General features: G+C 42.4%; 1 protein-coding gene across 1 annotated transcript in view; it reads right to left on the bottom strand.

Moving 5' to 3' along the window:
- Nucleotides 1-26113, bottom strand: part of PTCHD1 (patched domain containing 1) — a 967974-nt gene extending 941861 nt beyond the window's left edge. Inside the window, exon 1 of the mRNA XM_069204742.1 lies at nucleotides 24166-26113. Coding sequence (XP_069060843.1) covers nucleotides 24166-24594 — 429 coding nt within the window. The 5' untranslated portion in view covers nucleotides 24595-26113. The remainder of the gene's footprint in view (nucleotides 1-24165) is intronic.
- Nucleotides 26114-27173: the final 1060 nt, after the last annotated feature.

Raw genomic sequence — 27173 nt, 5'->3', positions numbered from 1 at the left:
CTTTGCTTTCTGCCTAGACCAGTCTCTATCAGAGTCTGTTATGGTATTCTTCATGAGTACTGATAGCTTCACTGGCTAGACTGCCTTATGTTCCTTTTTATTATTTCTGACTAAATTATTAAATCTAACTGATTTAGAATTCTAGAAAAGGAAAGATTGCCAGACACGCTTTATGCAATGTTCTGTAAACTTTAATTGACTAATAAAGAAAAGATTTAAAACGTATGATAAACTTCAAAATATTACTAAAACACTCATTATTGACTCCTGGAAGAACATTTGATGTATTGGTACTGTAAATTGCAGATTATATTTCTAGTCCACTCAAAAGATTCCCCCCTGGGTGTCTAAGAGTTGCAGAGTATTTTAGAAATTTAGAATTCTCAGTGCTCCCCAAAAGGTGGTAGCAGACGTAAGGTTAGTATGGCAAGGGAAATAAGCTGCAATAATTAAAAAGTGCCCAAATGTCTATAAAGACCGAGTGTCCAGAACCCGGTTGTGAACACTGATGAAGTGCAGTTTTTGAAGCGGTTGCAGATTGCGGTTCAAGAACTGACAGTTGTGAGTATTAATAGGGTGATGCATCGAAATTGTGCACATTGCGATTGTATTGAAAAAGTTTTTATGATGTTTTGAATTACAACTGCCATGGTCTGTGTTTTATGTTCTTTGTCAAAGAGAAGAAAATGGTTGGACTAAGAAGTAGTCTACGGTCCCAGGCTAGAGATAGAGATATGCAAGTTTTTATTCTCTGCTAAGCGAAGGGTAAGTCATGGGAAATCGTTGACTTTACACACAGCTAGGGATGTAATAATCTGTTGTAATTGTACTAATTTCAATAGGTGCTTGGGAAACCTGATGCGCAAAAGAAACAAAACACTAATTAGGTGATTTCCCGTAGGTCAAGAACTCATCATTGTGTGTGAAGAATTTTTCATGATTGAAAACTAGAAAGTGCAAAACCTAGTTCTGATTGTTGATATGTGCTATAAGTTTTCTTTAGAAGAAACAAAGACTGATGTCATTTTATGTTGCTTACTAATTCGTTTTGTCATTTGTTTGTAAAAAGGAGAAAATGGTAAAGGCAGGTGAACCGCTGCAAGGAGTGAGCTGTTACATCATATTTTGCAGTGCTGGTACTGGTCAGTTGGTGTGACACTGCATTGTGATTGGTTGAATCTGGCAAAAAGTTACAAAGTCATTGGTTGATTTAATTACTAAGCTGTACTGTGATTTGATAAAACGGTTTATGTGTTCTGACATATCAGAACACTTTCTGAACAATTGAGATGCTAGATTTGTTGATATGTGTTAATTTGAAACCATGACATTTTTGAAAGCTTTAAGGAGTCTAATTAGAGGTGATGCAATGGCTCCAATCAGGTAGGGTGAAGAAGCATTCCCTGAGGAAAATCTAACATATCAAATGATGATTGAAGAAGGGTTACATATATGTGTTTGGCTTTGTCAGTGGTGCAAGAGCAGTGAAAAAGGAGGGGAATTTAGCTTTCCTAGATTGGCAACAATTAATTTAAGGACCATTGGAACATTACAATAAGTTTTACATGAAATGAAGGCACTTTCTAGATCAACAAAATTTGAGACACTTAGGCCCTCATTATGAACACGGCGACGAAACTGCCGTGTTCATGCTGGCGGTAAAACTACTGACCACCAGCGTCCCCGGATCCCTGCCGGCCACATAAAGAACATTCCTGTGGGCCGGTGGGGGGAAACATTGTTTCCGCCCGCTGGCCCACAGGAATGCCTGGCCGGGACATAGACAGCGGCTCCACATGGAGCGCCGCCAATGCCTCTGTGCGCCAATCACTGCCCTAAAATGGGGCAGTGACCTGCGCGATGGGGCACTGCACAGGGGCCTCTGCACTGCCCATGTCAAGTGCATGGGCAGTGCAGGGGCCCCCATGGGTGCCCCGGTACACCCCTTCCGCCGGCCTTTCCCTGCTAGGGAAAGGCTGGAGGATGAGGAATCATTATCCGAGGGGCAGCACCGCTGCCCTGTTGGATAATGATTGCGACCGCCGCCAGGCTGCCTAACGGAAGCAGCCTGGCGGTGAGTGAGGGTCGCCGATGGCGGCCCTCATGATGTTCATAATGTGGCGGTGTGGCCCGCCAAGTTCCAAATGACCACCTTAGTGCATGTGAGAAGACGACATAAATTAAGGACAGAGAAAGATTTAAAAAACTAACTTAGAGAGCAATGAGCAATTATGCAGTTTGGGATGAATGAGCACAGATATGGAGGAAGGGTGTAGTGGCAGGTACTATAGTACATCCTGTACTTACAAAAGAGGAGAGCACAAAGACTAAAGAATCTGAAAATGATGTAAAGAAAAAGATTAAAGGAGACCAAAAAGTGAAAACTGAAACAAAATTTGATTCAGATACTGATTCGGGTGATGATATATTAGATGAACTTTTGGCTATACGTCTGGCACCATATGTGGGTCCTAGCCAATGATGAAGCTCAATTTGTAAAAATGTGACCAAAGGTACAGCTCCAATAAATCCAGTTATTCCACAAATTACTAGTCCTAAAGAAGCAATACAGCCTGCAAATGTACAGCCTGTATTGACTCAGCCTATTTTGCCACAGCCAGTAATAACTCAACCAATTGTTGCACAGCTTGTTACTACACAGCCTGTAACTCAGCAAGCAGCTGTGATTGCTCCAGCACCAATGAGTACAGCTCAAATGGTGACACAAACAGATGCTCCAATTACTGGGGTTATAGCTCCGGTGTAGGTTATTGAAATGATCACACCACAAACAGTGCCTGCACAGATTATTCATACTCCAGCTACAGTGGTTTAGGAAACAACTGGGGGTACACCAGTAAATGGAGTTACAAAATTCATAGATTGTAGTGTACATCCCACCACAGACCATACAAGTACTAGGAAAAGGAATGTGATGTGTTTTCATGACACAAACTGTACCAAATTAATGTAATTTAGAAGGTGCTTTATTTTCTCCTTGGATTGAAGAAGCTGCCAGAAATTGTGTGAAAGTTGAGGATGCAGAAAGACTGAGTACAAGTTCAAGTTCAGATAAGTTCAGACCTTTAAATTTGCCAAATTAAAAGTCGAATTAGAAGAAACTATTAGAGGATGTTTGAATCGTGATAACATAAACCAATATCAAGAAAGAGATTTTGTTTACTTGTGCAAAGAAATTATGAGAAAAGCTGCAACTGTTAATGAGAGAGAAACTGAATTGGCAAGCAAAAATGAGGTTGATATTTCTGAATGTGTACCATTATAAAGAAATTTCAGGGTGCAATAGGATGATGAATCAATCGAAAACATGTGTACTTCAGGAATGCAAATTCATCTCACTGAATTAATAAAATGTGTATGTAAATGGAGTGAATTTGAAAATTTTGAAAACAAATGATCACACACATTAAAAGAAAAAGAAACATGTAGAACAGGCTGCAGAGAAAAGAAAACAAAGAGTATGTTCAGAAAATAAAGAGACAACTAAAGCATGCCTTTAAAGGAAGATACCAGATGGTTGGTATGTACATGTATTTTGGAGTAGGGGAGATATTGCATAACTTACAAACACTTTTCAAGAGTTGAGATAAAGCCCAATGCAGTGGTATACACAAGTCAAGAGATTTGTTCACATTTGAAAGCTGGTATGGGTTGATTAAAATAAATTTGTTGATATTGTGGCTCCTAGTGATTTATGGGCAGAATGTAAGATTGTTTTTTAATGGCCAGATACAGAACCAGCAGGAGATCCTGTTACAAATGCACCTTCACCTGCTGTAATAACTAAGTATAATGAGGCAATAACATTTTTGAAGGGCAGAATTCCACCTAAGAATTTGAGTTATTTGAAATTGAATAAAATGTAGCAGGAGGTTAAGGAAACTGGGCATAAATGTTACGAAAGGTTGATGAAAACATTTCAGCAGCATACAGGACAGATGCCTCTTGATCCAACAGATAGGGAGGTTTTCATTGCACATTTCGTGTTTGATTTGAGACTTATAAGGGGGGTCCAGTATTCCAATTTGGGGTGGAATACTGGGTTACCAGTATGTAAGTACAAATTTGAAATCAGAGAGAGCATAGGCACTGGAGATCTGATTAGCAGGACTCCGGTGACACAGTCAAGCATACTGACAAAACAGTAAAACATACTGACATGTAGGCCACAAACTATGAGCACCGGGGTCCTGACTAGCAGGATCCCAGGGAGACAGTAAAAACACACTGACAAACAGACTAAAAATGGGGGTAACCATTCTAGAAAGAGGCTATTTTCTCACAGGATTTAATTGGGACAGTTAATCCAGAAGTATGGGATTTCACAGGAAAGGATAAGGAGTTGAACCAGTCAAAATAAACATAAAGCCAAATGCAGTTTTTCCTAGAACACCACCCTATTGCATGACACCTGAAGTGATAGAAGGAATAACACCCATGATCAATGACATGCTGGAAAAGGGCAATTTAAGAGATATAAATGGGAGTTCATGCCACTCATGCAATTATGGGATTTTGAAAACCTCAAGGGCAATTTAAGAGATATAAATGGGAGTTCATGCCACTCATGCAATTATGGGATTTTTAAAACCTCATGGGAAGTTTAGGATAATGCAGGATGTAAGAAAAGTGAATGATATCGTAATCTCATGTCGTCCTGTGGTAACGAATCCAGCCACCATACTTTATCAAATTCCATGCACAGCTGAGTTGTTTACTGTGACTGACTTCTGTCAAGTTTTCTTCTTAAATCTATTACACAAAGACAGTCATCACTTGTTCTCCTTCGTGTTCTGGGAGAACATATTTGCATGGTATCGTGTCCCACAAGGGTGTACCGAGAGCCCCTCCTTTTTTATCTTGAAAAAAGAATCTGGAAACATTGAGTCTGCCCTGAAGATCAGTTTTCGTACAATATATATATTGTCTGCTTGTTGTATCAAGGACAGAGGAATCTTGCAAAGTTAACACCATTGCATTATTGAATCATTCGGCAGAGAATGGACATAAAGCGTCTCCAAATAAGCAGTATTGGCAAAAAGAGGTCCAATATTTGGGACAAATCATTGAAAAAGGAACAAGAAAAGTGTCAAAAGAAAGAGTTGAAGCTATTCTGAAAATGAGTCCTCCTGAAATGCAGAGAGACGTCAGATTGTTTTCGCAAATGGTTGGCAGCTGTAGACAGTGGATACCCAAGTCTTATTTGGTGGCAAACCTTTACTGAGGTTGACATACAAAGATGTCCTAGATCCAATTCCATGGGGCAACAAATGCATGAAAGCGTTCCTAGAGCTGAGTCTCTGGCATGCCCTGGCACTGGGAATGCCAGATTATACACGGCATTTGATACTGTTTTGTGGTGAAAGGGAGGGCTCCACTCTCTCAGTACTAACCCAAATTCTTGGAGATGTAAAAAAAGCTTGTGACACATATCTCTGTAACTCTTGGTCCTATACCTGCCGCTTTGCCTGGTCCCTGAATGCAGTAGCTGCAGTGAGTGTAAGCCTCTAGAAGTGTGAAAACGTTGTAATGGTCCTTTAATAGCCATGGTCCCTCACTCAGTTTAGGTATTATTTACCAGAACTAAAAAACACAATTTTACTGTTTTGAAACTAACCATTTATGAACAGCAAGTCTTGACAAGAAGTAATGTTATGCTGAGAAGAGGTCAAATATCGAATCAGATTATTTTGAACATGTTTGCCCTGTTGTCACAGAATTATGCACTAAGCCTGGACCAGATATAAAAGATGTGCCTTTAATAAGTCCAGATTGTGTCCTATTTGTGGATGGCTAATGCTTGAGAAAAAATTAACTTTCTTTGAAAGCAGCTTATGCAGTCTGCACAATTCAAGAAATAATAGAAGCTTCATTGCTTCAAGGACTTTCTTCAGTGCACGTTGCAGTATTAATTGCCCCTAACAGAGCTTGCAGCTAGACAGCACAAATGAGAGTGACTATATTTACGGGCAGTCAGTACAGACTTGGTGTTGTCCATGATTTTGGGCAATTGTGATCACAGCGAGGTTTTGTGACTTCATCTGGTTTGCCCATCAGAAATAGGGAATAAGTTAAACATTTATTGGAAGCTCTACAACTCTCCACAGAACATGTAGTTGTGAAATATGCAGCTCACAGAAGTGACAGTAGTTATGTCACAGTTGGCAACAGGGATGCTGATAAAGTGGCACACAGTGCATTTAATGGCTCATTTACAAATGACAATCCAAGAGAAAACGTATTTTCCATGATGTTGAGAGTGGCTGATAATTTGAATTAATTGAGCCAAATGCAAGAAAATGGATCAGAGAAACAGCAATATATCAGAGCAGAATGTGGGATAGATGAGTATAATGTTTGGGTTACAGTGGATGGAAAACCAGTTTTGCCAGATAGTCTGTCATCTCCAATGACAACATACTTTCACGGCACAACTCACCTAGGTAGAAACTAATGATCTGAACTTTTAAACAGGTCTGGTTTAGTGCCCATATTAATACCCCAAGCAGAAGAATTGTGTCATTGACGTGTAACATGTCAACAAATGAATGTAGGCAAACATACATATGTTCCGTTGAGTCATATAGGAAGATCAGGAGTTCCTTTCAACTCTATGCAGATGGATTTCATAGAAATGCCTTTTTGCAATGGGTTAAGATGTCTTGATGAGTGTCTGAGTCTTCTCCAGATAAGTAGAAGCTTATCCAAGCCGAAGAAAGTATAGTCTCACAGTAGCAAAGCCACTGTTGAGGGAATGACTACCCAGGTGTAGCATGCCTGTCTCCCTAGAGCCAGATCAAGGTACTCACTTTACCAGTGAGATCATAAAAATGTTGTGTGCAGCATTACAAATTCAACAGAAGCTCCATTACTATTATTGTCCAGATGCTCTAGGCACAGTGGAACTACTAAATGGGACAAATAAATCAGGGTTGGTAAAGGTTTGGGCTTCCACTTCTCTGAAATGGCCAGATGCTTTGCCTCTAGTGTTGACGGGTCCATGAAGTACACCTGACAGGAAAACTGATTTATCACCCCATGAGATTCTTATTGGCAGAGCAATGAAATTGCCTGCAAGTCCAGCAAATGCACTTGTGAATATTACAGATGGCATGGTACTCTATTACTGTAAGGGGCTGGCTAATGTGGTACATTCTGTCTTTCGACAGGTTGAAGCTGTAACTGCAAATCCAATCCAGGAGCAGTGTCACAACCTTATTCCTGGTGACTGGGTCTTAGTCAAGAAGCATGTGAGAAAGTCCTTTATAGAACCACATTAGAAAGGTCTCCATGCCGTAATCCTGATCACAAACACATCAGTTAAATATGCTAGAATCCCAAATTGGGTACACGTTTCATATAATCAGAGAACAAGGGATCCTTATGAAGACAATAGTGTTCTATAAGCCAGAACCAAGGACTGGTGTACGTAGCACCGCATGTTGCACGAGAACAGACTCAAGAAAGAAAAGACTATGATCAGAGACAACAAGGAGGAATAAGGGGTTAAGAATCCCTGACAGGTGAAGAGGTCTAACTGCCAGACATCTCACAGAGCAGAACTGGAGAAGAATTGGTAATCAGGTCTGACAAAGTGACTTCTGAACAGTCACAGAACAAGCACAAAACCTTGATAAGCCAGGAGAAGGAACACGTTCTGAATAGAGATAGGAAGTGACCCACATAATGAAAAATGGCCAAAAACTTACAGTAGAAAGAAATCAAGATTGAATGTGTCAGCCTAATCAATACCACTGACGATCAGAAATGAAGCAGAATCAAGTGGCATAAGTGACACAGAAGCAGAGCTGAGCACACTCAGGAGATCAAAATATCTAGAGTATCTTGTCTAGGATACTTGTCACCTGCATGTGAGTTAAGTTTTGAATGTTCCAATTTCTGACTTGCTTGATTGGAGTGAAGCACTGCCAGAGCCTCCTTGAAAGTCCCTGACTACAAAAGAACTATTGATCAGAAAATTCAAAATCTTAGAAATTATTTTTTAAACTGTTTATGAAATAAAAAGTCTAAAAAAACTGATAGAAAAAGAAATATATCAAGACACCCGAGGTCCAGGGGAGCAGCTGAACAGTAGGGAAAACATTTTAGAAGGACACAGATTAGGGTTAAGAATTGTCTATATGAACATATTATCACTAACAAGACTAAAGGAAGAAAGAAAAAGGAAAAGAAAAATGAACTAAAAGAAAAGGCTAATGACCTGATTTAGATCTTGGTGGAGGGGAATACACAATCACAAACATGGTGGATATTCCGTCCACGGTAGACAGGATATCCAGCATGTTTGTGACATAGTATTCCCTTTTGCCAAGATCTAAATCAGTCCCTTATTCAAGAAGAAAACTAACCTGAAGAAGAATGTACTGATAGTGATCAATTTCAGCAAAAGATTATTTGCTGTCACAAATGATTTATTGATATTAGTTCTGACTGTAGAGAAACATGTGTAATGATAATAGAACTAGATGCAAAATATTTTAGTGACTTTACTTACACTTATAGTTTTAGTAAGAATATCAATAGTATTAATTATACACATCACACCTGAATATGTAAATGCCACATCTAAACCAAGTATAGATGAAGATGAGCTGAAGATGTCATTTGTAGATTAAATGAATGAAGATTACTCAATGAATGTTTTCTCTAGACTAATTCAAGAATACACTAAGGGCATTAATGTCAAGGATTGCTATGTTTGTGCTCACATGCCATCCTCTGCAGATTAACAGGTCTCCTGTCATCATATTCCACTTTCCTTTGCTATTTCCTGTAGTATGTTTCTTAATTTAGGATATAGGCAATGACATTTTGAAAACTATTACCCAGACTTTGGCAAGGTACTTTCTAAAGTTCCACAAATGGAAAGATTAATTTACACCCACAAGCTAGGAAAATGAAGACTTCATGGCATTACTTTAGACCATTTCATCCTGTAAACACTGTTAAAACACCAGCGAGAAACCTAACATGCTTAATGAATTCACAAGAAAAAGCTTTTATTCTAAAGTTAGAGCAATTTTTAAGAAGTGGGTATAAGAAAAAGGATGTTGAGAAGAATATATGGAGAAAAGATGATGAATTTCAAAGGAAAACTTCTGCTTTTACGCTTAGATTAAATAAAAAACACAAAGGAGAAGCATGTGTATTTAAGAGGAGAATTAATGGAAGGAAGATACCAGGGGAAATAGTAATTGTGAGCATGTGTATGAATTGTCTGGAGGAACATGGTAAATTTTGCAAGAAGAAGATGATCCTACAATACCTGGAGTGTACTTTATTTGTAGTGAGAATGCATACTTTAGACTGCATGCTTATTGGGAGGGTATTTGCTATTTAGGCTTACTTTTTTCCAAAAATGTATCACATACAAAGTTTAGAGGCACTAACAATGATACCACCTCATAAAAGATATACAGGCTGTGTGAATAAGGGAATACAGTTAGTGGGAGACATGTTTGGAGCAATTATAGCTGCTGTGGGAGAAATTATAACACTTTCAACAGCAGTTACTAGATTATCCACAGTACCTATCGAGCTTTATTAGTAGAGAACATCAAGCTTGTAGTAGTTATATCTATGGTTTTGCAGAACTGTTATGCACTAGGTATATTACTAGCTGAGAAAGGCCGAGTCTGCAAGATGCTGAAAATTGAGAATTGTTGCACATACGTACCTGGTGAGAGTAGAAAGATAGTAGAGAATGCAAAGAATATTTCTGATCTAAAGCTTGATCTTGAACCTTTAGAAACTACCAGTACAGTTCAATACTTTGCAAAAGGTTTCACCACAGTAGCTAGTTGGCTTAAGGGAACAGGAGGAGGATATTACTTTCTGTATTAATGGTAGTAGCCTGCTTCCTTTCTACACTACCAATTACCATTTCATTACCATTTATTACTACCAATACATAAGGCAATTAAAATTATTTTGATAAAGAAGAGAGCTAGAGACATAAATAAAAGAATGAATAAATATTTGGAATTGAGTAACAGAGTGAATTAAGAATATTAAGAGATTGAAGGAAAGAGAAAGCCTGAAAAGAAAACGGAGAGATACTGAAGAAGGAGATGAAAAGGGACTTTGACAAATAAATTCACAAATTAAATTTGTGATAATTCACAGGGGGATGTTGTTAGAGATCTTATTATAAATAAAATCCATTTAATAAATTACCCTTATGAATGAAATCTAGGCCTAAACAAAAGCTGCATTTTAAATGTGCACTTTGCTTTCTAAACGTTGCATGATTTGCTTGATTTGTTAATGTTAACGAATTCCAAACAAACTTTAATTCAGCAGAAATGTTTCTTTCCTAAAATGTGCATGTCTTTTGCATGACACAAACTTCCTATGCTAACAAAGAAAGCTATATTATTGTATTCTTTTTAATCACTTGGCCTGCACTGGAAATGAAAACTTCCTAACCTAATCTGAAACTTGTTTCTTTATGAATAAGCTTTACTGTGGTGATGTATGAGAGCAAATCTGACCTAGGAATTCATGCACAACATTTACATGAGTGTATTTTCTTTTAGAGACCTAGACAAGTGAGAAAGTCCTTTATAAGTACAACACGTAGAAATGTTGCTAAGGGCAAGATGTAGCAAAGTGTTTTACCCATTCTGTGTCTATGGAAAAATGTGTTCGTACACATGGCCCTACATGTATTTTGTCTTTGTTAAAAGTTACCATCTTCATGGAAGCTCATCTCGTCTCCTGATTTTCTTCACTTGTAATTAGCTGTCTAATATCTTGGGTAAAACATATGTGCTAAAATGTTTGTCATTGTATTTGTATTATAAAAGTGTGCCAGGAAAAGAACAGATAGCGCACTGATGGGCACTAGTGATAGCAGTGCGCACACAAGTTCTTCGCTCTCACGCTCTCAGATTCAGATTCATTCTCTCTGCAAGACTTAGACAGACTTTGCTTTTTGCCTAGATTATTTATCTATCAGAGTCTGTTACAGTATTCTTCATGAGTACTGATACCTTCGCTAGCTAGAGTGCCTCTTAAAACTTTGTTCCTTTTATTATTTCTGACTAAATGATTTACTGTTACTGATTTAGAATACTAGAATAGGGATAGATTGTAGGACACATTTTATGCAATGTTCTGTAAAGTTTAATTGACTAGTAGAGAAAAGATTTGAAACTTACAATAAATAAAACTTTAAAATATAACTAAAACTCTCATTATTGACTCCTGAAAGAGTATTTGATGTATTGTTACTGTAAATTGCAGATTTTAATTCTCACCCATTCAAAAGATCCTCTCCTGTGTGTCTAAGAGTTGTGGTGCATTTTATAAATGGAAGATTCGCAGCACTCCCAATGTCACTCCCAGATATGTGTATGCATCCACCACTTCGAATAAGGAAAAGCCCAACATACATTTAAAATTTGTTATTCTTTTCCCATAAACCAAAATCTTGCTTCTTTCTAATTTTACTTTCAGGGAATTCTTTTACAGTATGCTTCAAGAGACACTAGTTTCCTTTGTGAGTTTACTGGAGTATAGTCTAAAAGAATCAGATAATCCATGCATAAAAGACATTGAATATATACAGTCCCACCTTTGAGGAGAATGACTTTGACAGCTGCTGTGACAGGTTGTCACAGAGCCCAACCAAAGGAATCAGGAAATCCTTTATGACATAGCATGTGTGGTTTAAAAGCTCTGTGAACAACTATTCTTGTCACACCTTACCAATCACCTCCACAAAAGTGCTTTAATAATAATGAATGCAGCATTTATAGAGCACACTGGAACTCACAAGAGAGCATCCTGGTGCTATTGAGCATACTGACTTGGAAACTGTGCTTGGTACAATGAGGGAAGGGTTTGGCGTCCCAACTAGATTAAGGAGTGACAAAGAAAGTAAGGATACAGAAAGAGACAGGTCTTCAGGCTCTTTTTAAAGTTGACTGCATTGTCTAACAATTGAAGTGCCTTTGGAAGTTGATTCGAGGTTTTAGCACCTAAGACCATTAAGGGCTTCCTACCATGGGATTTGAGTCTGAAATATGGGATTTTTAGGAAATTGGCATTAGAGGATCTTAGCATCCTTTGAGTCCTGTGACAGGAGAATCGGGCAGTGCGATATTTAGGACCAGTAGAATCGAAGGCTCTAAATACCAGGATGAGGATCCTAAATAGGACCCTTTTTTGGATTAGTGGCCAGTACAGTTTTCTAAGCATTCAGATGCCAAACTCTGTTTGGAGAGTTTGAGCACAAATCTGACCACCGCATGCTGTACCATCTGCAATTTGTAAAGTAGCTGCTTTGAGCTTCCAGCGTAAAGACTATTACAATAGTCAAGAAGGGAAGTATTTACAGCAAAGGCAACAATGTTAAAAGGAGTTTGCACCAGCAACTGCCTTACTTACCATCACACACATGTAATAGCACCAGTCAAACATGTTTTATGATCTGGCCTTTTTCTCTAAAGGAGTAACCTGTTCTTTCTATTGCACGTCAGTTTCCTAATTGTTAGACATTTGCCCTTTTGCAGAGTCATCCCCAATCTTTTTGTCTCCTGCCTCCTATTTTTTCTCCTATTTTTTCTGACCTGTTGCTGTTGGCTTTTGAACTCTGAGCACTTTACCAATGCTAACCAGTGCTAAAGTGCATATGCTCTCTGTGTAAATTGTATGGTTGACTGGTTTATCCATGATTGGTATATTTGATTTAATAGTAAGTACCCAGTAGAGTGCACTGGAGGTGCCCAGAGCCTGTAAATCCAATGCTACTAGTGGGTCTGCAGCACTGGTTGTGCCACCCACATAAGTAGCTCTGCAATCATGCCTCAAACCTGCCACTACAGTGTCTGTGTGTGCAGTTTTAACTGTAAATTCAGCCTAAACCTTCCCTTTTCTTAGATGAAGACACCCCTTGCTTATACCATTTCTGTGACTCTGACTGTTTGTGGATTCCCTGTCTGGGTCAGTTTGACAGTTGGGCTGGTTGCACCTCACACTAGACAGTGACACAAAGGGAACTGGGGTGTAGTCTGCATTTCCTGATGAGCCTTCTGTGCTAGGTGGGAGGGGAGGAGTGGTCACTCACACCTGAAAGGGCTGTGCCTGCCCTCACACAATGCAGTCTCCAACCCCCTGGTGAGTGTCTGGGGCCTGGCCTGGGCAAGGCAGGATTTCACAATCAAGAGAGACTTTGCTTTGAAGTAGGCCTACTTCAAAGGAGAAAATTGGTACAAGAAGGGCACCCAAAACCACAGACTTTAGAGCACTTCTGGAAACCAAGAGGAACCTCTGCCTGGAGATGAGCTGAAGAGCTGAGGAAGAAGAGCTGCCCTGCCTGTGACTGTGCTTTGTGGAGCTATCCTGCAGTTGCTGCTTCTGCCAGAGTAAGAGGGCAAAGGCTGGACTTTGTGTGCCTTTCATCTTGTGAAGATCTCCAAGGGCTTGATTTAGAGCTTGCCTCCTGTTGTTTGAAGTCTCAGGGACAGCAAAGACTTCTCTCCTCCAGTACCTGGAGTCTCTGGAGAGACTCCTACTCTGCCTTGTGGTGCCCATCCAGTTCCAGGGACTCTGAAAAGAGAAGCTGGCAGCCTATGAGGAAGAAATCCACTCACAGAACACCGGGTGGGGAAAAGATTGACGTGACTCCGATCTGTGGCTGAAAAATCGACACGCCACCGGCTTTGCGGCTAAAAATCGATGCTCACCTACAATGCAACTGAAGAATCAACGCACGGAGCTGGAGAAACAAAGCGCAGCATCGCTGACGGAGGCTTGTAAGATCGCAACGAGCGCTGCGTGGTTTTTGGATCATCGTGCGGCTGGATTTCCGATGCAAACACCGCTGGGCGTGTAAAAACAACGCAAGGCCTGCCCGGACCCAAGAGTGCTGACTGGATCGACGCATCGCTCTCCTGGAAAGAGAAGAAACGACGTGCCCTGACCCGACGAAAGGAGAAACGACGCAAGGTCTCATTCGTGAGTGAAATCGATGCATCTCAAGCCCTTTTTGACGCATACTCGCCCGTGCTGGGTTATTTTTGGTGCACCCAAGGTACATTTTCACGCTAACAGTGTTAGTGTGTTGTTAAAACTACATGAAGACTTGACTTGTGTATTGTGGATTTTGTCATTTTGGTCTTGTTTTGTTTAGATAAATATTTGCTATTTTTCTAAACCTGTGTTGTATCATTATGTAGTGTTTTCATTAAGTTACTGTGTGTGTTGGTACAAATACTTTACACCTAGCACTCTGAAGTTAAGCCTACTGCTCATGCCAAGCTACCAAGGGGGTAAGCAGGGGTTAGCTGATGGTGATTCTCTTTTACCCTGACTAGAGTGAGGGTCCTTGCTTGGACAGGGGGTAACCTGACTGCCAACCAAAGCCCCCATTTCAAACACTAATCATTGTGCATGTTGCTTTCTGCTTGTTCAGTTCCCTGACTTAATTTGACCTTCCGTCTTATGTGAGCAGGCACCAGCTCATGATTCAATGCTGATCTGCTACCACTGCTGCTCTCAGAAAAAATGCAAAATATCACCTGCTGTCATCTTTTTGCACCTAGAAATAAACGCACAAGAGAAGGCAGAATCCTCATACCTGTTCTTCTCTTCACCTTACAGCTGATGTTGTATCACCATGACCAGTTTATTTACATTCTTTCAATGTATTCTTTCTTAAACTTGTAAAACAGCATTTTACACTCATGTTCTGCCCTAATCTGCTATTTATGTGTCTAAAACAAAGTGCTTAATTTGTGAAGGTGGAAGTGGGAGGTGTTGTGCACCAGCATTCTATTTTTGGGAGACCGAGTCTTATTTTTGATCATCAGAGCTTGATCTAGTATGAGAAAGGAAGGAAGAAAAGGAAGGAGGAAGCAAAAGTTATGAAAACAATGTTATAGGTAGGAAGCAAGGGTAAAAGGCAATCTCCAAAACTGAGCCAAAGAAAGAGGAAGTGTGGGGTGATAGAAGTAAGAGTTATGCAATGTCTTAAAAACCAGGCAGACCTGGTGTTCACCAACTCCGTCTTTGTAAACACAAGCAAGGCTCCTAAGAAAAACGTTGGCCTTTGCACGTATTTTTCCCAAGATAGGCACTGTCAATACGGCTGTTTTAATCCATATATCATGCCAAAATGTTTCAAGTTTTGTGTCCCAGAGTTAATGGGAGCCCGTGTATGTGGACCTGAAGGAAAACAGGGGCTTTTTGTTGAATCCCAGATGCATTCAGTCGCCTGCCTGTTTTCTCTTTTTAGAAACACATGAGAACACAGATATTCCTCCTGTTTCTTACTTAACTTTGCTCCCTTCCTTAAGCCACAGTTCCTCAGTATTTACCGTGCAGTTGGGCCTCATTTTGCCTAAAGTAGTTGTCTAGTATGTATTTTTCTTTCACTCTACTAGAGACTTGGCATTATTTATTCAACTTATTACACTCGTTTGGTACAGTCGCCAGTCCAATTTAGCTTTTTTCATAGTTTTTAGCCACCGTGGCGTCTCACTAATCTGCTCATTGTGTGTTTCTCTGTTTAGCGGTGGCTGTACAGTGCACATATAACGCTGGTCAACGACCACACACCTAAGGCATCCTCTATAGCAATCTTCTCTCACCTGGCCTCCCCTTAGCATTCAAGTTAAATAAATGTTTCAAGTCACTGAATGCGCGTCACGGGGCTCCTCTCTGGTACTCATTCACACCCTCTGCTAGCTTCTTTTGGCTCCAGTTCTTGACATGTCTCTGCACTCTAAGACTCAGGTTGATATGGGAATCTAGGTCTCGAAAGGCAGAGACCAGCTTCACCCCCATTTTGATGTGCCCCATCTCTATCTACCAGATAGCAAAATAATCCTGTGCTCTCCTTCTCCCGTCCATCATCAGAGGTGTTTCCAGTTTGCATTTGGTGGAGTGGGTGTCCTCACCTGATCCGCACCAACCCTTGCCTATCATATACTGTATTCATGTTATATGTACATATATCATATTGTGCTGCTGCGGCTAGCTGCAATGACTAATTACTTTTTTTAGCTCAAGTTACACTTGCGTATTTCATAGTTGCATTTAATTACAATATATTTATTCGCAAATCTAAATACATTTTTATTGTCTTTTTATGAAAATATATATTTTTTTAATTCGTGACTTTAAAAATATGTTTCGTGATAACGGTTTCTAGTGCATGTAATAATATGAATGTGCTGATACATATGTACTTCGTGTTTTTTCTTTGAATCAAATGAAAACGTTATTTTAAAAAAACTGTGGGCTCTCGCGTTCCGTCGGCGCCCTTTAAATGTTTGGCGTTATTATGATGCACATCGAAAGCTTCCCTTCAGCTCACTCGTCAAGGTCAACTATTCTCAGAGAAATACTTTGTTATGTAGCATGTAACATGTGCCCTGTTCTTCGTCATGGGAGGACATGGGCACATAGAACCTCCAAAGCGTTGCATGTCTTCAAGAGTAGGGGGGTATCTTTTATTTCCTCAGTCAACTATGAAACAGGTGTTCAGAGGTATTCAGCTACTATACACAGAAACATTTCCAGTTTACTTTTTAGCGCAAATCTTTAGTGTGGGCTGCTTTCTTCGTGCCCAGTTCCAGGGATCCATGCCACATAAACATTTAAGTCATACATTCTGATTTATTATTGTTCTGCACTCACTCTTTGCGACCTCGTCATCAGTGAAGCATAAAGGTATGGGTTCCCATATGCATTGTGAAGGTAAACACTAGTCGAACGATCTTAAGCTGTCAGAAGCTTTATTAGTCAGGAATAAAGGCGATTCGAGACTAGAGTTACATTAACATACCGACCCAAAAGGCGATGAACTTGAATGGGATGGGTCAACGGGTTTGCAAAATTGCCTCACATGAACAAAATTGGAAAAGTATATCACATATAAACATAAACTGGGACATGGTGAAATGAGTTGGAGGCCTCAGTCTTTATTATTATTAATAATGTGCAAGTGTTCACTGCCATCAAAGTGCCCTCCACTCTCCCTCACCCCGAGCAAGGCTTGACACTCTTGTTGATAGACCGCGCAATAAGGTTAGTAAGGAAGTGACGCAGCCGCTTCATAAACTGAAGGGCAATCTGGAACAGTTCTAGGAAGCAGTCAGTGTCACTGGACGGGTTTTCTAAGGGCAATGTGGGAATGTTCTATGAAGCAGCCAGTGCCATTGGAGGAGTTTTCTAAGGGCACTGTGGGGCATTTCAAGGAAGCAGTCGGTGGCACTGAAGGGGTTTCCTTAGGTCACTATGGGGCAGTTCAGGGAAGCAGCCTGTGCCACTTAAGCGTTTTTCTAAGAGCATTGTGGGACAGTTCAGGGAAGCAGCCAGTGCCACTGAAGGGGTTTCCTAAGGTCACTGTGGGGCAGTTCAGGGAAGCAGCCAGTGCCACTGAAGGGGTTTCCTAAGGTCAATGTGGGGCAGTTCAGGGAAGCAGCCAGTGCCACTGAAGGGGTTTCCTAAGGGCACTGTGGGACAGTTCAGGGAATCAGCCAGTTCCCCTGGAGCAGTTTTCTAGGGGCCCTGTAGGGCAGTTCAGGGAAGCAGCCTGTGTCACTGCAGTAGTTTTCTAAAGGCACTGCAGGACAGTTCAAGGAAGCAGCCTATGCCACTGGGGGGTTATCTAAGGGCACTGTGGACAGTTCAGGAAAGCTTCCACTGGAAGGGTTTCTAAAGACACTGTTAGACCAGGGAGGCTCCTCCATTTGGGCGGAGGAGGGTGCCCCCCCCCGCCAGCAGCAGCAGCTGCAAATCTTTTACTAAAAAACAATAAGAAACCATGTTTATTATAGTTTTTTTGTAAAAGGGATGGGGCCACGGGGTGACGAGCAGTGAGGGAGAGTGCTCAGCACTCCCCATCAGAGCGCATGTGTGTTTGGCTGGCCGACTCGGGCCAGCCAAACACACATGTGCACAGGGCTCTCTCCAGCCAGCCTGCACAGGCTCTCAGTCTGCCTGGGAGCGCCCTGGCTGGGCGCTCCTAGCCAATCCTGATGCTGCTCTGAGCAGCGTCACGATTGGCGCTGGGCAGGCTGGGATCCTGTGCCTGCCTGCAGCCAGCAGAGCAGGCGGAAGAGCGGAGCGGCACGCAGTGGTGGAGAAGATAAGTGTTTTTTTTTTTTAATGTGTTATTAATTTAATTTGTATTTCCTCCCCCCAAACCTATGGACCAGCCCACCCCTTTTCTGTGGGGCAGTTCAGGGAAACAGCCAGTGCTACTGGGGGGTTCCTAAGGGCACTGTGGGGCAGCTCAGGGAAGCAGCCAGTGCCACTGGAGGGGTTTTCTCACGGCACTGTGTGGCAGTTTAGAAAAGCAACCAATGCCACTGGAGGGGTTTTCTAATCAGATCAAGATTAGCTTTAAGTTTCTTTGCTGGATACATTTGCGCCAGGGTAGGATCCTCCCATCTGTCTTCAGGACAAAAGTATTCCTTACACACTAGCCTGGGTACTGCTGCCCTCAGCTCAATATCTGGTAAAAGTGGCTCCAAAGAGGTATGTTTCAGTGGGAGCTGGCATTGTCTTGTCTATCTGCCTAAACTATGAAATCCATCACATACCTCATATATCACACCCTCTCCCAAGTTACTGTTTCTGGAAGAGTATAAAAACACATGGTACTAGCTCTTGAACCTGCCCTCTAGGTGACTGCAATCAGTACTGCATGCCTCACAGTTAATTTTCAACTACTTTGGTGCCTTTTAAGCCACCTGAGGGGTCACTCATTTCATTAATCTTACTGTTGGTCAACGGAAATGTGCCCTCGTTATGGCTACATATAAAAAGAAAAAGGAGAGTGAATTACTTTGGATTCTGTTTCCTTGTAGGACTTTTTGAGGCACTTTTCAGTTTCTCTTCAAGAGATAAACTTTCATTAGATGACAAGTAAGGGGTGTGGGATTTAGATGCCATTATCACTGGACTAGGGGCCTCATTTACGAGGCCCTAGTGGCGCACTGCACCACCGGAACATCATTTTTAGGGTTGAGCCTGTGAGTGCATGCACTGTGCTTGTGTCACGCTGTTGAGACTCTGCTGCATTCCGAACAGGGTTTGGAGCCCGCCTGTCACTCACCATTTGTTTTGTTCATGTGGCACTCTTCTTTACAGCCTCATAATTCGTCAAGGCACACCTAGCATCCCTTCCGTTTCTGTGTGAAGAAGTGATCAAGTACTAATTGATGGAACTTAATTAGTGCCCATCTGTTGCTCCCAACGGGATTGAGGTACTGTTTGTTGTTTTTAACTTCAAATGCCCCGTAAGCAGAAGGCTTGTGACTGGAAAAAGAATGCCCAGCATGCACAATATTGCAAAGTTTTTTTTTTTTAGAGATAACTGTCTTTTCTCAGTTTCTTCTTGTGTTTTCTTTTGTTTTTGCTCGTGGGCTCTGCTTTCAAAAGATGACAATTAACTTGTTTGAAATACGCTAGACCTACTGCATTACAAATGCTTGTTTTAAGCTCTGGTGGCTCAGTGTGCCATTCCATATTTACAAGGCCACGCAAAGTCACCTTGCCTGGCTTTTCATGGCCTTGTAAATATAGATGCCTTTCACGCATAACACTGCATGAAGGGGGAGTTACATGGGTGTTGCTTGATATTCCCCACGCAACACCCATGGAACCCAAAGGAATCTGACGCATTCCCAGATTTACAAGTCTGGGAATGCATCAGATTCCTATGCCACCTCAGGGGTGGTGTACAAATGACACAACAGGGAGAAATATTTGCATCTCTCACCATTTTTTCCTCTTTCTATGTGTGCATTCTGCAGCACACACTGAAAGAGGAAAGAGTGTTTTGTGCAGGGAGGTGTCCCTTTCTGCACAAAAACAATCACCTCCACAATGCAGGCATCATTGCACCATGGTTCAAGGGTGCCTGTGTTGGTGTTTGGCAGTAATTTGTGTGCCAGCGCAGGGGGAGAGGACAGAAATATGCTGTATCTGAAAATACAGTGCATTTTTGCTCTTTCCCGGTGGTGCAGGGTGGAACAGCAAGGCATTTACTATGCCACCCTGCGCCCCTGGCCTCGTAAATGAGGCCCTTGCCCTTTCCTTCTTGTAAAGGGCACTCCCTTAAATGACAGCAGTATGACCCTCCTATTTTTTCCCAAATACAAGCAAAAAGACCCACGAATGTGGTTGTAGATTATGTGCGTCTTTTCCTTATGTACAGTATTGGAAGACTACTGACTCTTTCTGAGTCTAACGTCAATTATTTTGGACATTCTATTATTCCTTGCACCTAAAGTTTCACATAAGAACTGCGTGATTTCCAACTTAATTATTGAAAAATGCAAAGTAACTGTAAAAAACACAATATAGTACAGTACAGTAAGGATTCAACCAGTGGATGTACATTACTCATGTCAGATTGCATATGTACAAGTTACCATTGCCATATTTGTGAGCAAGCGTGTCACAAATACACTTAATCACAACTTTCAATCCAGTAAAGCTAGCCCCGTAATTATCAAACTCACACTCCGTGTATTCTATGAATGGGGTACATAATGTTTTTCCAAAAGGATTAGAAAATGCCCTCAAATTATGTTTTGCGTTGTGTATGAAGACTCGTAGTTTTCAGATTGTTTGGGAAATGTTTGCTTAGTATCGGAGCACTACCGTAAGAAATTGAGATTTATGTTGTGGATTCCCCTTTCTTCCAATGGAGCCAACATGGTTCAAGCTCTTCTTTGAGCCTCTTGGGTGAGCACTTTATAAGAATTGAAACTTGCAATTGCTTATATTTTTGGGGCTATTCTAGTGGTTATTGACAGGTTGTTTTAGAAGGATGGTGTTCAAATATCTGTTTGTAGTGCTAGAATTCCTCATCTTTATTAGCTTCTACCTATGTGTTATGCTGTTTTCACATTTGTGTTTGCTCCCACTTTGTTAAGTGCTACTGATGCTCCCTGCGTTCTCATTCCAATATGGCCTTTCCCTGTTTTTGGCATATCAACCTTATGTCCTGATTGATTTTTTTAATCTGACTTAATACAAAGATTGGTCTGTTCCAGTGGTAATTCAGTCAAGGGAGGTTTAGGGGTGGGCGGAACTCATGGAGTTTCACTCCACAGAATTCTGCAGAGTTCTATAAAAAATGTGCACGATTCTGCTGAATTCCATGAGCAGCAGAATTCATCATGTTGCTCTTATTTTTAGAGTTGGGAGCTTGTTCAGCAAAGTAAAATCAATGCAAACTGTGCCACGCAGAGTGCCAGAGGGAGCTCCTTCTTTCTGCTGTTCAGTAGATTTTCTACTTGAGCAGCAGCTTTCTTAAAGCAAATGGTAGAGATCTGCCGCATGCTGGGAATGGATCTAGTGCTTAATTTTCTTCTGTGCCAACTTAACATTGGTGAGCTTTGCTCGAGAAAACTCTCCGCCACACGGTGGTTGGCAGAACTTTTCCAGAATTTTGCACTCCAAGCGGAGAGGGTAAAACTCTACAAACCCTGCCAGAGAGGTGGTGTTTTTCACCCACTTCTAGTGAGGATGCGGAAAGTCAAACACTTATCTTCTGATGCGACTTTCAACAAGTTACCCATGAGATGACATTTGGAAGTGTGGTTGGGGTTAGAGTAGGCAGTGAAGCTATGGAAGAACCCATCTTGGTGAATATGTCCAAAGTGATGGGATTCTATTCACTTTACTCATTACCACCCACAGTTAATATGTTTCAAATCACTCTGAGTGATGGTAGCTAACAGAACTGGGACCTTCTAGTGAAGCAGTGATATTTCGGTAGGCATGTTTTCTGTTCAAGTACAAAAGCCTGAATCAGAATTTGTGTCACCTGGTTTCAAGGCTGACAAATAGCAAAATAGATCAGGTCTAAATTGGGATAGGTGGTTGGTGTTGGGGTTGTCTTGTCTGGGATTATGCACAAAGTACTGAGGGTTGTGCCAAGCTATATTTTATAAAGCGTGCTACCAGCATATATCCTATTCCCTACAAATGCCAATTCACATAGTTAAATAAAAGGAGGTACAGTGACAAAAAGTGATTTGCCCAGGACAGCAAGGGTTTTTTAAAGTGAATAATCTGAGATTACAATGTAGGTATCCCTCTTCTAAAACTAACACATGATTCACTAAAATACATTTGGGGTGTCAAGGGGTGGGCAACAAAACTACGATCTGGTGACATGTTGATCATGATGCCAGTCTAGCAGTCTTGGTGTGTTTCTTCATACAGCACTTAGTACCGTTATGAGGAGGAGGACAGAAGGAGATAGTGTATTGCCTCTGAACACAAAGTGTGAAAGTCCAGAAGTTGTACTACTTCAGGTCCTTTTGTAGGTTTTCCGAAATTTGGGAAGATTAGGAACTTTGTGCACCGAAGGACAAAATCTGCAAAACAATTTGGTCAGAAAAGGAAAGCTACATTAAAATGCAGGTCTACTTCCAATTCTGGAAATGTACCCTCTAGATTATAATAGGGGACGATATACTGCAGTGAGACCTTTGGCTCTCAGAAGATAACTTCTACCCTGTCTGGAACATTTTCAAAGCTTTCATTTGTTGGGCTAGCTTTAAGCACAATACCTATCAAGAGAATCTCCCACTAGTTAATAAAGTGTTTGCCTTAATTGACACAATTGTGCAGGTAATTTAAATCCTGGTCATAAAGTAGTTCCTACTACTCATAATATTTGGTCAAAGGAGGAACAGATGCAAAGGGACTTGCCCAAGGTCACTCAGGTTTGTCAACTGATGAGAATTTATTAAAACTCTTTTGTTGTTCCAATTTTTTGCAAGAAGCTTGGGGGTGCCTACCCAGGAAAAGGATGCTAAAGAATGGGGCACCCTGTAGTATTGATGTATAAACCTTGCAAAAAGCATTTGGTATGTTCCAACTTGTTTCTAATTTTGGGAAGAGTGGGGCCTGCTTCGGTTCTGCTATGCGGATTTGTTGAAGATGACACATTTGGTCAACTTGGGAAACCGTAATTAGATCACAGCTCTTCTTGTTTATCTGTTGACAATGTACCAGTTGGATGACATTTTTGGGCGTGGCAGCCAACGACTATGGGAGGTGCCTGCTTTGAAGAAACGACCATTCTTCTCGGTTTCGTGTCCTTTTTTTCTCATAAAAAGATTACTAGATGTGTATAACCTGTCTCAAAGCACTCCCAATTCAATCAAATATGATACAGGAACAATGATGCAAATGGTGCCTAGAAAGGACCGACTGGCAACATTTACATTTGATTACGTCGTGTGGAATTTCTGGCAGATAAACATTCTGGGTTATGCTCCCACTCTCCCCATATGTTAAAAAAAACAAAGGGCTGCCTGTGACGTATCTAAAGCGAATCTCGTTCACATACTCGGCATCTTATAACTAAGTTACAAGTCCAAAAACCTATGAAAAAGGTTGAAAGGCCAGAAGCTCCACTTCGAGGTTCACTGTCGGCTGCATGCATGCTCAGTAACTCATTCCGTTTCTAGTATTGCTAGGGGGGTGCATTTAAGCGTTTTACGATACGGAAATTATGAGTGTAACAACTTACAAATATTTACAACGGGATATCGTTTGGGACTGTATGGATTATTTTAATTTAATATGAATTATAACACGTTTGTGGCACCCATGGTGCAACCCTTGATCTTCATACGTTGGACCGCTCAAAGAACACCAAACCAGTTAATCTGCCTCTTCATTGTAACCTCCCTTGGCAAACAAGCCTGGTTAGGCAATTATAATGTCGATTTTTAAGTGTGGTGGAAAGGCGCGTGCCATTTACTCCACAATGCCAAGACACTGATCAATAGTTCATACACTGCTGACCTATGTCTTTGGCAATGTGGCACGCCCAGGAAGGCATGACATCTATCTACATCAGGTGGCCATGTGACCACGTCCAATCCAACTTGTCACAAACATCAAACTCGCGGATTTAATAAATGCGCAGACTGCGGCTCAGGGGTGGGGGTGCTAAAAAAACATTAAGATAAAAGCTGGGCTGCACAGGAAACATGTGTTGAGGTAACAGGTGCTCCTAGGAAAGAAGCAGTCGGTAATAGGTGCATTTACATACTCGAGTCCCCACACAGACAGGTGAGTTTCAAGGCTGTAGCCAGTCCCAGCCCCTCCCGCCCATGCCCAGAAGTGGTTTACCTTCAGAATCAGGTCAGTGTGGTGCTGGTCCAGCATGTTGGCCCTTCTGGAGGAGGTGATGATGACCCGGCCGTACCTCCCGGGCGTCTGCAGGTCGGAGTACAGCCGGTGTTTGGAGCGGTTCACCGGGAACAGGCTGTCCACCAGGTTGCGCTCGATCTTGGCCAGGCTGTGCTGCGGGGCCAGCAGGTACTCCACGTTGTCCTCTATCCGGTAACGGCTGAAGCTTGCACCCAGCAGGATGGAGATGAGAACCGGAGCCGAAGCGAAGAACACCGGGTGGCTGGCGATGAAGTGGCCGAGTCTCGAGAAAGATGTCCTCAGTCCCCTGTGCAGAACCTGCCGCAACATCCTAGTGCGAAGGGAGCTCAGGAGAAGGAGGCGCGCGCAGAGGGGTCTGAGGTTCTCTCGGACCCTGGCCAACACCATCGGGGAGGCCAGGCGTGCGGGGATCCCGCCAGGCTCGGATATTCGATCATAGACCTCGAGGCGACACCCCTGCGGACGCGCGCACCGGGGCTCTGGGGTGGGCCCGAGGAGGCTCTCTTGGGGAGGGGGCGGTAGGGAGAGGCTGTGTAGCGTAGGGGCGGCTCAAATGGAGTGTAAAATATCAGGAGAGGGGTTGGAGAAATCAATATCAAGAACACAGGATGCAGGAAAACAACGAGCTGCACTCCATTAGAGCAAAAAACCTGTTGAAAACAATGAGGAAGGAGTTTGTTTGACAGGCCAGCTTGCAATGACTGATCCTCCTCAGCAACTCAGAGCCACGACAGTTCGAGAGCCAGGATTTCTCCCATCCGCCCCCACCAGGAGCGGGAAACGGGCTCAGTAAAAATGCAAAAAAAATAAGACAGCTGAGGACCCACAGAGAGGATATACCGGCATCTAACGCAAATCCACCAACGACTTACTTAGAGCTGAAGTGAATTAGCGATGCTGTGTTTTTCTCAAACAAAGCGGCGTTGTATATTTTTAGTGCAAAAGGCTCCTCTTCCAGCGGTGTGCGTGAAAAGAGTTTCGGCGTCAGAATCTATCAGTCTGCTCTTTTACCCAGTTGTTGTAAAGCTGCTAGAAAGAGGATTAGTCTGAGTTCCTTAACTGCTCAGAGCATCTGGCTGTGGGAGTGCTACCGGTTTAAATCCATGCTCCTGGACGCTAGTGGTTGGAGCCCCAGCAGCGATATTGCTGGTCTTTTAGCCCTGCAATCACAGTGTGCCCTTTAAAAAGAGTGTGCTTGGACGAGAAAATCGGGCTGTGCTATCTATGCACATAAAAATCACTCGAAATGCCTGCTCGAAGATTGTCAAAGAGGGTGAATCAGGGTGAAAATGAGTGGCACGAGGCACTGTCTTATATGGTTGCCCTCTATCCACCGTCCCCATCTGTCACCCCAGTGGCCACCTCTCAGTTCTCAAAGTTTCCAGCTACCTGTCCCCGTGCTCCTTGCGGTTTGGTGAGGTCTCAGCCACAGACATCGAACCCCGGGTCCCATGGTGGCAGTGCGGTGCTCATCGCAGAGGAACAGCTTTGTGTATTTCATTGGTTTCAAGCAGTCGCCTCCGCTGGTCCACACATCACTGCATCAAGATCCAGGGGGTCCTGGTATGCCCCACCCCCAGCCCGCTGCTTCCATCCTCGGCATGCAGATGCTTAGGCTTCTCAGTGCGCTCCTGCCCTATGCCTCGTCGCCAGCGATGGTGTGCCGAAAATGCTGTGCCAGTTGAGGGAGGGGTTGGCTTGGACGTTCCCTCCCCCGCCTTCAGACACCTGTCCGTGCTTCTACCAGCAGAAACATGCTGTAATTGAACTTGAAACCTTGCAAAGGGAAAACAAGCATACAATCACGACGACACCTCTTCTTCCTTTTACGTAAGTCAGAGCTGGATATAAATGCACAATGCGCGGTATCCACTCTTGTTTGTCTTTCCTGCGGCTGAGGAAAGCTGTCTTCTTTCGCAGCTCCTCCCTGGGCCGCCTGCCACCGAGGCTGCCCCTCCCACCAGCAAGAGAGAAATAAATACACCCGGGAATGGGGGCATAAAATTACCGCCACACACCTAAGAAACCGGTAGTCTTCCCTCCGGTGAATGACATTCACTTTTTCCCTTCTAGGTGTGGATCTATGTGACTGCCGAAAAAAACACATCCAACGATAGTTTTGCTATTGTTTTAAAAATCTAATATCATTTAAAAGGGCAGTGCCCTGCGCGAGTCTAGGAAAAGCGGTTTTGTGGTCTGTCTGCGAGACGCTCCATTAGCCTCGTCCTCCTCCTGACAGGCAGCGATTGTGAAATGGCATTTGGAGCCCCCCTATTGGACAATTAGCCTTAGCGGACGGGGTGAAATGACACGTTTGCTGGGGATGCCAGTGCCTGTGTGACGGGGTGGGTGTCTTACGTATGTCTTTTAAGCTTTGTCACGCCAGAGAGCATGGTGAAATGAATTCAATTTCTAGAACATAGTCACAGCAAAACATGGGAAAGATTGCGTGAAACCACTGCTGGGTTTCATCGGGAGCTTCCTAGAATATTAACAGGACTCCGTCTGGATTCTCTGCTCACTCTCAGCTTCCGAGGTCTGCTATGCTGCGGCTGCAAGATCCCTGCATGGCTGGGGGAGGGGGCTTCGCCCAGAAACGGCACTGGGAACCAAACGAAAAAAAAAACAAATGCCCCCGCCAATAGTCTTCGTACAGCTTTCGTACATTTGGATGTCAGCAGACTGGGGGACAGCGCACCATCCAATTTGTTTGAGCGATGGCGCAAGGAGCACCGGGTGAAGGGAGCTGTTAAGATGCAATGGGAAATGTACTCCGCAATTTGGCTTTGTGAGGCGGTGCAAATGTAACAGGTAATAGTAGGGGACGCGTCTCCTGGCTGCGTTTCCTAAGCTCTGCCTATTGGTGAAAAATAGTTAAAACACTTTTACTTTTGAGGTGCATTTACAAAGGAACCATATGCCTTTGTAGAAAGACGTCATGCAACACCATGCATAAGTGTTGCACC

Source organism: Pleurodeles waltl, chromosome 8 (assembly GCF_031143425.1).
Source record: "Pleurodeles waltl isolate 20211129_DDA chromosome 8, aPleWal1.hap1.20221129, whole genome shotgun sequence".
Taxonomy (NCBI): Eukaryota; Metazoa; Chordata; class Amphibia; order Caudata; family Salamandridae; genus Pleurodeles; species Pleurodeles waltl.
The sequence above is the reverse complement of the archived record's forward strand: the minus strand, read 5'-3'. Positions and strand labels throughout refer to the sequence as shown.